General features: G+C 35.8%; 1 protein-coding gene across 6 annotated transcripts; it reads right to left on the reverse strand.

The window, feature by feature from the left end:
* Window positions 1–91: 91 nt before the first annotated feature.
* Window positions 92–6,319, reverse strand: LOC306883691 (arrestin-C-like). 6 transcript variants are annotated; one of them, XM_079439094.1, is made up of 15 exons: window positions 5,969–6,319; window positions 4,555–4,588; window positions 4,084–4,114; window positions 3,665–3,725; window positions 3,484–3,528; window positions 3,200–3,393; window positions 3,060–3,119; window positions 2,893–2,969; window positions 2,669–2,804; window positions 2,479–2,563; window positions 1,878–1,950; window positions 1,535–1,672; window positions 1,204–1,308; window positions 889–938; window positions 92–544 (listed from the first exon to the last, which is right to left on the reverse strand). In XM_079439094.1, exons 2-15 carry the CDS (start codon window positions 4,560–4,562, stop codon window positions 507–509), a joined length of 1,101 nt encoding a protein of 366 aa, XP_079295220.1. In that variant the 5' UTR covers window positions 4,563–4,588; window positions 5,969–6,319; the 3' UTR covers window positions 92–506. The 6 variants fall into 6 exon arrangements, 4 of the variants coding, with proteins under 4 accessions (XP_079295220.1, XP_079295221.1, XP_079295223.1 ...); XM_079439095.1 differs by having other exon boundaries at window positions 3,200–3,382; window positions 5,969–6,056; XM_079439097.1 differs by having other exon boundaries at window positions 3,200–3,382; window positions 3,665–3,702; window positions 5,969–6,055.
* Window positions 6,320–11,725: the final 5,406 nt, after the last annotated feature.

The following is an 11,725-nucleotide window of genomic DNA, read 5'->3' on the forward strand; positions in this document are numbered from 1 at the left end:
TGTATAGTGCGTGTGGGTATAATTTTAGGATGATTAAAAAAAGTAATCCCCTGCATCTATATGAAGTCATGTTGAAGAATGAGAAGACTTTGATAGTGGTCCAAATAACAGTCCAATGTTTATTAATTTCACCATCACCACAGACAGGAAAACAAAAACAAATACAATTTCATATAATTATAATAATACATTTATCGTAAGTTGTTCATTGCTACTCATATTTTACATTCACATACAAAAAGAAACTAAATCATAATTAATCTGAGATCCCATGATAAAGGCAGAAGAAATAAAAATGACATCAGCATTAGACCAATGCTTGATTTCAATGTCACTGAGTTCATTTTAGTGTACAAGGCCTTTAGCCCATTTTTAACATTATACAGCTAATTACTTTTACACAGGTATTTGCAACAAGGAAGCATCTATAGGCTATGGCTCATGAAATTAAGTTGTTTGGAATCTGCATCTATTCAGTGTTTCTCCTTCTGACTTGCTTCTCTCCGTCACTGGCTGTAGAGTCTATTCAAGGTTGATATCAGTCCTGGATTAAAAAAAAAAAAATTATTTGTTTAAGCCTCAAAGTCTAAGATTCAAAACGAAAACAAAAAGAAGTTTAACATTCCTTCTTAAAATGGGAAAAAAGTTTAGATTGATACTTACACTTCTGCTCAATTTGAGAACGGATGCAGTTAGAAAACAAGAAAATTATGCTCTTTAGAATATTTAATAGCAGTGCCACTTTATAAACAGGGTAAAATCTGTATTACTTGAAACTTAAAATATGTTGTGGTCACAAATACAGAACTGTCCTTGGAAAACTGGGCTGTATATACCTCACACACACAGGCCCCCCTCATTTTAGATATAAAAGAACAGAAACCTCACCTGCTGGTTTAGGTGACATCAGAACCAGGGGGAGTTCAGCGGTAATATCACTGTACAGAAGATAATCATGTATTGAGTACTTTCACTGTTCACAATGGTAAACCACATCACACCGTGTACTGCTGGATTTATTTTAATTGTTGGTTAATGACAAGGTAACTCTAAACAGACTGTTCCTTGTTAAGTAGTGTTTGGGCATTATCAAGGGAAAGATCTTCTTTAATAACACAGCGAAAGTCATTAGAGAAAGGAGGTAAAATGCTCTCTTCTATGATTCTTCACTGAGACACTGGGATGAAATGTAAAGATGCAAACCTTAATGTTAGGCTTCCCAAGAGACCACCTCCCATTACCAGGGTAACCTTAATTTTGTAGGAAACAACAAGGCCTTGCATTTGTTTATCCGTGGTGGGTAGCAGACTGCAGAGAGATACAGAGATTTACATAAGTCCCCTTGTTTATCTGCCTGTGCATTTTTTTTTTTTTTAATAAAAATTTTGATTTTTTTTGTACTGTATAAAAATACAGAGATGCTATTTGAACTGTAAGCATGAAAATCTGTCTAATACAGATGACTTTGACTTTTACATTTTACAACTACCTATTTAAGATAAATATAAAATTGTTGTAATAAAGATTAACTGACATTGTTGAAGAAGCCAGGTTAGTGTCTTCATCTTTCAGTCTGCCATCCAGTGAAAGACCACGTTTCTCTTTGTTATTGGCAAGCAGAGGAGTGACTCTATATTCCTTCTCAAAGGTGGAGTTCGCATTAATTTGGTCCCTGTCACAAAAAGGGGTTTGTTCACCTCTCAAGAACAATCAAAAATAAACTTGATGTTTTTTTTGAAAGTTATGAAAAATGTGCATAATTATGATATTATTTGAGTATGATATTATTTAACATTACTTATTAAATGTGCTACAAAAATAATGCAAAAAATTCTCAGTCAAATTCACAAATGTGATGTGAAGTTCTGTGCACTCACGCAAATTCTTCACTCAGGACACATTTGTGGTATTTGTCCGCTGAGTAAAGCAGTACATCTGTAATTTGGTGAACTGAAACATACAATGAGTTAATGTTTACTGTAGATCATTGTGGGAAACATACTTCTAGTTTAAAACAATAATGAATCATTCTTAAAGGTGTTATATACGATTTTTAACCTCTAGATGTCACAAGGGACCACCACATCTCAAACCAAAACAAACACATGTTTTTTCTGTGAAATTGACCTTTGAGCTGGTTTTGTTACATAGACCTGGCAACCCTGTCCAGTAGTGTGTTTTGGGCCATATTCCATTAGGAATTAATGTTTTTAACAAGCCATCAATAGAAGGCAACAAATTACCATAGAGACCCAAAGGGACCATTAAAGTTTCTATTAAATCCAATACAATTCCCCATTAAAACCATTACAAAATTCTATAAGGGTTTTTGTTTGTCTGTTTTGTTCCAGCAGGGTACTTAGCAGATAGGTTTTTGCTGATTGTATATATGTATGATTGTATATATCACTTTTAAGTAGTTTAAATGAGTGAAAACTGGCTGTTTAGTTTACTAATATGAATAATAAAAACACTTACTGCTGATTTTGATTTTCTTCACTACTTTACTGGTTTCATTATTCACTTTCACTTTGATAGGAATGGGCTCTCCGTGATAGTAGAGCTGAAGGGTGAGAAATCAACCGTGAATGAAGAGACATAGAACTGCAAATGATGAAAACATCACCATTTCATAAATGATCAACAACAGGCATTTAAAACACTGTACCTCTTTCTCCATGGAGGCCTCCACATGAATTGGTTTGTCTGCAGTCATAAACTGTTTGTTGAGGTCGGTTTTAGGTCCGGCTGCTAGCTCATTGGGTGCATACTGGATTTTACGAATAATCAGACGGCAAGTGTCCCTATTATTGGTAGAAATATTGAAATCAGAATAAAAATGTATTCATTTTGATGGCGAGTATCTTTATGTTAAAATGGAGCAGTACATACTTTTTCTCAACTTTTTCATCTGTCTCGTCTTCTTCATTTCCAATATAGGCTTTGACTTCATAGTCAACCCCACAAGGCTGTAAAAGTAGACATGTTACATATTAGGGAATCATAGTTTTCTGTTTGTGAGTGTATTTGCACATGTGCATGTTTTTCTGCTACTGTACCTTCCCAGCATCCTCTGGTGCTGGTTGAAGGGACACTGAGCATGGAAGATGTGCTGGAATCTGATACAGAACAGAAGAGACACCAGTGAAGGACATCCTTGATTGTTTTCTCAATGCTTAATGCATAAATGTGAATTTACATCAAAAGTGAAGGGATGCCCTTGGTCTCCAGCTTTCTTCAAAAGCGCATCCTGCATTGGAGTGTTTGGGGGCTTGGTTCCCTCAAAGGGATACATCTGAATGCGCTTTATCCAGATGTCTTTTCTGAAGGAAACTCCAATCACATCCAGATCCTCTCGTCCATAGCGGAAGGCACATGCAAGCTGTATCCACACTAAAAAATTTAATAATTTAGATGAAGTGTCTAAATGAATTAATTTAATGACAAATTTTCATAATGATAATGTATTAGATTAAATCATACCTTTTCTTCCATTAAGAGCTGAAGGATCAATTTTGAGCACCCCATCTGAGAGGGAAATTACAAGTCTTTAGAACTAGAGTAGTGTGTTTAGATATACATACATATACATTTAATTTTAAAAAAGTTCAAAATTTAACACAATCTTAGGGAATAATCTATGTAAAAGTAGCTGAGAACGTACCAACTGGGTCAACACCTTCCACATGGTCCACAAAGTCTCTTCTCCCCAAATAAAGGCATAACTGTAATCAATGATTACTGAGATGATTATCACGTGTGCTTGTGTCTTATAAATATGTTTAGCGTAGAGTGGCCAATTCTGTGGGTTTCCAGTTGGGGGGGGGGGGTTGTTTTTGACATATTGCATAAAATGCAAAGGTTCTACATATTACATGTTTTTATAATTACTACAAGCCTATATAGCCTTGCAAAATATCTATTTTAGGTCTTGGAGTGGCATGTTTTGAGTTTTGATGTTTGGGCAGTGGGGCATTGGGCTAGTTTTGATACTCAGTTCTGGCAATCCTGGCTGAGAGCATGTGCGTGTGGAGCAGATGACATGTAATGGGAAGTGTAAATATGTAATAAGGGAAGCCTTACCGAACCATTGCCACTAGTCTTCTTGAAAACCCTGTAGAAACGATATTAAAATCTTGATATTATAAACATTGATAATCATTATGAGAGTACAATATCGTTTGCTTTTGCATGCTTTTAATATGTTAGTCTCCATGAGGTGATTAGTCATCTGCATATGCTAACCTTTGCACTGTTACTTTTAAACTCTTGTGGTAATCCTGTCAATACAGTCTAAAAGGGATTTCTTATAATCTGGTAATCCACTAGGATTGAAGACCACAAAGACTTCTACAGATTTAATACTACTAGTGAACAGGGTGTAGGAGCATTACATGAAGACTGCTTAATCTAGGTGTCATAAATATGAATAAAATATTGAATAGTCTGTAGGATACAGAGAAATGATGGTTTTAAATGCCTTTAAATGTGTGAAATGTCTCATATTTCAAGTATTTATAAATTGTTGGAATAAATGAATATGCACAAACTTACTTTGCCATGGTTATGGAAAGTCACCTGAGGCTTTCTGAAATAAGAAGTGAAAAGGATGGAGTGTAAAATGTGCCTGTAGAGGGCAGTCGTGTGATTTAGCAACATTAAAAGTACCAACATCCTTCCCTGAATTAAGAATAGTGTTTGGAAAAGCATTCATGTTTGTATGTTGTCCTGCTGAGATTTCAATCCACTAGAGCTAATCAGGGAACAGGAGATTAGCATAACGATAGACTGCTTCATAATCCTCTGGAGAAGCCACACTCAGGATTAGCTCTTATCTGTTTCTAATGTGTCTCTGTGAATGAGGCCAACTAACTGCAATGCACTTTGAATATTCAAGCACTGTTTGAAAAGTGTTTAGTCATCTTTGTCACTTGGTGCAAAATTGGTGCAGAATGAGTTGTACTCTAAATACATTATATAAATATGCATGAAACATTTGAACAGAAGACAAGTTAAATTCCTTTAAAATGTGGGACTACATGGCCTTTAGAATATTTTAAAATACATATTTTAAATAATATTTAAATGTTTCAAAGTCTAAGCAGAAGCATACCCAACAAATAAGATGAATTAATTACTATTAATGTGTAAATGAGTATGAATAAATCACCTGAAATATAACACACACTTATATGGGAAGCAAAATTCATCCATCATGCTCTTTAAAAATCACACTAGATTTCTATAGTGTGACTTAGTGTGTATGTTCAGTTAAATTGATTCGCTTGTGTGGTTCAAAAGTAAAAAAACAAAACAAATGTTTTTGTTGTGCTATAGAGATTATAACAAAACACAATGATAACAATCTTTTCTCAAGTGCAATCAAGATGCAAAGTCTAAGCATCATATGTCACATTTAGATGACTCGTTCTCATGATCGACTATGACAATTCTTGATAAAGATGACCTCATTCCTTCAGGCTAGGGTTATATCAATTAGCATAATGTGTAGTTAAAGGAATAACTGGAAAGCAAAACACTGAATATGCAAACGACTGATGCTCCTCGGTCTGTAGTCTACATGATAGAATCTTGTATTTGTACACTCAGAAAAAAAGATACAAAAACGGTCACTGGGGCAGTACCTGTTTCCAAAGGTACTAAAATGTACCATTTCTATACTAATATGTGCATTCATGTACTAAAATGCATCCTTTAGGTGTAAATGAGGTACAAATGTGTACCTTTTGAAAGGGTGCCATCCTGTTGACAACTTTAGTACAAATTTTTCTGAAAAAGTACAAATACTATGCAACATTTCAATCTTCCTATAATGAACAATAATGCTAGTCTTCACAATGAACAATCTCATATAAACTGAATCCAAATCAACAGCTGTCCTAAACTCATTAACTTGCACCTCAAAGTCTAAGTGCATTTTTCAGTGTGATGACGGTTCGGATCTTACCTGGTTTTGAGAGGGCGTCTTCTGCTTTGCTCTTGACTGTTGCACGTGAGCACCGTTCTGTAGCTAGTTTTTATAGTTTCCTAGTGTGATTCCCAGTTTGTCTTGTCCGCTTTTATAGTGCAAACTCTCCTCCCTCTCTTTGGCTTACACGGCCTATGTCATAAAATGTTCATTTCGGTCTCAATCCTATTAGTTGATTAGTACTCGTCTTTTTCTGGCTACGATATGTATAAAAATAGACACAGAATTGGACTTAGGGATTAGCTATTGAGGAGTACATGTATGAATTGTAAGTCGCTTTGGATAAAAGCGTCTGCCAAATGACTAAATGTAAATGTAATGAATGAGAGTGTCAGCCTCAGGGTCATTTGGTTGGACGACAGAACAGTGATAACAGAGCTCCACCTCCAACATAGCATGTGTCCATTTAGGGGATGTCCTCACCATGGCATCACTTTCCATGTCATGAGGCCAGAATAACCATAACAACTGCTCCTAAAGCTTCATAACATACAGCATGTTCATTCTAAATGGATGAGCTTGGACAGACACCAAAGTCCAGTCACCTTTAAAACTCCTACTCACATTGTTCCTGTTGGTATAATAAATTCATGGTTCTCTTGGCATCGGTCTTCTAGGGTTTTGAGGGAATGAGGTGGGTGTCAGACTATTTTAGAACATCGACTTCTTCAAAAGCAGTTCAAGGGACTTTCTCATTTTATCCTCAGGGGGATTTGTGAACACAACATACAATATAAACAGCTGGTTGGCTGTTACTACAGTATTTGTGCTTCTCAGTACACTACACAACATTTCTTAGGCATAACTTATCTAAATTTCACAGTGAGAAACTCATTTGCTATTTGATAACTCTAATATTGTTTGCATGGTTTAACAAAGAGGTCCATCAATCACACTTACAAAGGAGGTGGTTAAAGAGGTCAAAATGCCTCTGCACTAATGCTGAATAACTTCAGCTATATATTTATATAGACAAGCGGAATGCAACTAAAACTTGATAAACCATCTTTTATTAGACACTTTTGCTTGTGGAATAAATTTGTCATGACTGACAATTCTGCATATCTACAATGTCACTGGTAACTGACCATCTTTTTGAAAGACCATGCATCCATGCCACTAGGTGACACTATCAGTTGTTTTACATGATGTCTAAAACACAGCTGCTGAAAAGATCTATTTTTTAGTCCCCACTCTTTCTAAGATAACCTAAATTATATGGTTTGTTAAAACAATATGTCAGTATAATTAATATATTAATCAAAGTTATTTTTTTTATATGTCATCCTTTGAGGGCTTAATTTAAAGGGTGTGGAATGGGAATGGGTTTTGAACATATTGTTATTAATGGAAGTAGTGGCTTATGTAAACCGTTTTCTGAGGATGAAAAAGGATCCGACTGGGACATCTGGGCTCTCACCATACCTCACACCTGCTGTAACAGATTACTAAAATACATATAATATCAATACATTTGTCAAAGCTGAATGGACAATAGTAAAGTGATCACAGAACAAAAGAATATTAACAGACAATTACTTCATGAATGTAAGGTAAGTAAGACCTAAGACCTTTTGAAGTTTCTGTCACTGAAAAAGACACACATTACTACTGAACTACCACTTACTGTACGTTGGTTGCAGTGGGAGTTCATTTGTTATATTGTAAATCAAAATTATACAAAGTTCTGTAATGAAACTTTAGATGGCCGATAGGTTCTAACTCAATCTGAAATAATAACATCATCATTCACATGGCACAACTGATTTTTTTTCACATTAGCAGCCATTGAGCTTGCTGCTCAACATTCAAATATTCTACTGCTAGTGCTTGTTATAGCAGTTGCAGAGTGCTTAGAAACCCTCCACCTTCCCCAGCTCCACCTGTATAGACCTGTTATGGGGTAGTTTCCTGTATGTTATATTTGTGGAGGTAATTTCATGTATGTCCTATGTGCAGCAACAGTATTTCTTACATACTTACAGCATGTCTGTGGATGTATTAGCAGTAGCAAGTCTCGGTGCTTTGCTGCAGCAGCATAGCAGATCTGTTCCGCCAAGACCAAACACATTAACATTGTCATGTGCTGTGGCAGAGCAAGTACAGAAACTTTTTACTGCTAATATCCACAGACATGCTGCTGTGAGGATGTAAGAAATACTGCTGCTGCACATATAACATATATGAAACCCCCCATATGTAGCATACATTAATCACCTCTAGCAGATCTATACAGGTGGAGCTGGGGAAGGTGGAGGCTTTCTGAAGCGTGCTGCAACTGTTACAGCAAGCTCTTTGAAAGTGAAAAGTGAAAGTGACGTGACATGTGGCCAAGTATGGTGACCCATACTCAGAATTTGTGCTCTGCAGTTAACCCATCCAAAGTGCACACACACAGCAGTGAACACACACCCGGAGAAGTGGGCAGCCATGCTGCGGCGCCCCGGGGAGCAGTTGGGGGTTCGGTGCCTTGCTCAAGGGCACCTCAGTTGTGGTACTGAGGGTGAAGAGACGCAATCTGAGAGATTCGCCAATGCGTCGCCGACGTCTGTGAAATATTTGGCATGCTAAATATCTGGACCTGTCGGCTATTCAAAATGCTGCTGTGTGAAATGAGTTCTGACTGAAACATAGCCTACACCTACAGCCAATGAGAGAGGAAGATAGGGTACAGTTCAGGGAGGACCTATGCGGTTTTTTATTATTATAAAGTAATTAACGTTAGTCATATGTACAGACAGCGTGGCAATATCAGTACATTTGTGCATTAGAATGTACAGAAAAGGTGCATGAAGAAATAGATATAGATATAAATATATAATAATAAAAAGTAAAATTAAACATAAAAGGGGGCTAGGGTTAAATCATATTCTTCTATAAAGGAAAAAAAGATTTATCGCATGTTTCTTTTTCATCACTTTGACGGAATAAACTCATTACAAAATGCACAAAACGTTGGTTTCACTTTCAAGAAGTTAGATTTGTGTATATAAATTTTTCCCACAGAAGTATGTTGTTAACAAGGAAGTGTTACGGTTTCATCGGGGAGGAGTCCACAATATCAGCGTGATCTTCAGTTATTTTCTTATCACTTTTCGTGTGCCTTTGGTTGTGAAACATAGTTTGCGGACCAGACATGGTTGTCGGCGATTACCTCCTGTCGCTGATCCATCGAGCAGTGTGAACACAGCAGCAACTGAATGCTACCCCAGATAGTCGTGCAGTGTGAAAACAACGGTGATCCGATGACTTTGAAAATCATGTGAATTCGGCATAAAGCTAACTCTTAAAAACATCTTGTATATACTTGGAGTGTTTCACAACCTAATTTGTCTATGCTGATGTGAAGGTCCACATGTGTTTGTGACCTCTCAGTCAAGATCTGCCTGTTTATGCCAGCAGGGTTAGAAACATGAGCAGCTGTCTCTATCTAACTGATGCCCATTTGAACAAACACACTCCTAAAGTCAGCATCCAATTTTTTGTTCAAAATATTTGCAAAAACAATGTGTATTAGGCATATGTATTAGGGTTATTTTGGATATACAAGTTAGTCACTAATTAGACACAATCACATATGAAGTTTTTACATGGTTATATGGTGTATGATGTTTTTACTTTCAAAACTGTTTAAGTAAGGCTTCACTTAGGAAAATTGCCAATATTTTTTAGTTTATTTGTCATAAAAGGAATGTTGAAAATTACATTTAATGAGTATTGTTTCATATGTGATTTTGGTTCAGAGTTTGGCAATATTCAAATCGGGTGGTCTAGATGACAACACATGACTTTGCTATCTCCAAGCCCCAAATACTTTTACTAAGGTTCACATCTCACAATTTCCAAACCAAATTCTGTTTTCAACTTTGCAGTAAACATCTTGGTTTCATTTCCTGTGTTCTCATACGCTCAGTCACTCCCCATATGACTAATTTAAATGACTTATCTAAAGACTGCAGACATGCAGCCCGTTACCTAAAACTCAGATCTTATTTATTGATTTATTTATTTTTTCAGTAAAACCAAACAAAGCGGTTTATCATGAAGGGGCCAATTGTCAACACTCATGTGCTTGGCTTGTATTCATAATCCTCTTTCCTAATGTCTTAGACCTTTTCTTATCTCCTCACGGTTCTAAGACAGACTAAATACACAAACATCGTTGTAACGTTACTCGAATGATAGAAAGTTGTCTGTTGAGTGTCTCAAATATTTTATTTTAATATTAACTACTCACTTGTAGAAAATAGGCTAGTAGATCTACAATGTAATACTATTTTCATAGGTGTTTTTAACTCAAGCAATTTAAATAGCCATATATTTCTATTTAAGCATGAGGGATCTACCTTAAGAGAGGGCAAATCCTCTTCCATCACCTGTTTGCTTCTCATAATACTTTGGAATAAGTAGGTAATGCTCTTTGCTAGTCTGATCTTTGCTAGTCTTAATGGCTCACTCTGAATTAGCAGCCAATGCAGTCAGAAATTAATGTGATTAAAATAAAGCTTGAGCTCTGCTTGGGTTAGGATTGGGAAGTTTTAGTGTGCGGTTTGAGTCATGATCCATCTAAACAGTTAGCCAAGAAAAACTCTGGAAAAACTCCCGTTTTTGGTGCTAACAAAGGCCAATATTCCCTCAGGTGGAAGAGAAGAAATAGATTCTGTGATTGTATGAAATGTTGGACACTGAGAGCATGTCTTAGATGGCTTAGCCTTAGTCAGAGATGGACGCAATCCATTACCCATGGGACTGTCCCTTCAGAAAAGAACACAGAAAAACTGGCATATTCAACCGTGTGACCTTCATATTTGTATCCATAACCAGCCAGCTAAAGAATTTGGATCACACTCAAGTGTTGATAGCAGGTGTACACTCCAAATATTACTTCTTCATGTTTTTAATGAATCTCTTTTGTTTTTACTTGAAAATATAAAAAATTCTCAAACTGTGAAATAAGATACATTCACTTGAGAAGCAATATTCAAAATATATGTTTAATAAAAAGCATATTTCATCTTACTACACCAGTAGATATATTTTTCCTCTTGAAAAAAGTGGAGAAAAAAATCAGCTTGTGCAGCAAGACAAAATATATATTTTTCAAAATCAAAAGAAGTTTTGTAGGTAAATACAGGGTAGTACTTTAAGAAATATCAAAAGTCTTGATAATTTCTGTATGTCAATTTAATTTTTAGATAATTTAATGGAAAAATTAGAGAAATATACAACTAATATTTTACGGATATATTATGAAGTGTTTCATTAATTAATTAATTCACTCACTCACTCACTCACTCACTCACTCACTCACTCACTCACTCACTCACTCACTCACTCACTCACTCACTCATTTATTTATTTATTTATTTATTTGATCACCCAAAAATTTTATATTCCTAAAACTTTCTTCACCCTCAGACCATCCAAGATGTTGATGAGTTTGTTTCTTCATTTGGGACAGATTTGGTGAAATTGTGAAAAAATCCACTCCCTGTTGTCCTCACATTTTTGCTAAGAACTGTGGTTGATCTGTGCATAGTTCACTCCTGATTCGGATGTGACATCTTTTTTTCACTGGAGAAAGCAATATTATGGATTGAGGACTCAGAAGCAATGTTAGCCAGAAGCAAGAGTTTGAAATTAAAATCCATCCAATTAATTTGGGATGGATAAAATGAAGCTCAAAATTATATATATATATTTTTTTACTCTAAAATGCATTACATTATGAAAGTA

The sequence above is a fragment of the Barbus barbus genome, assembly GCF_936440315.1.
Source record: "Barbus barbus genome assembly, chromosome: 17".
Taxonomy (NCBI): Eukaryota; Metazoa; Chordata; class Actinopteri; order Cypriniformes; family Cyprinidae; genus Barbus; species Barbus barbus.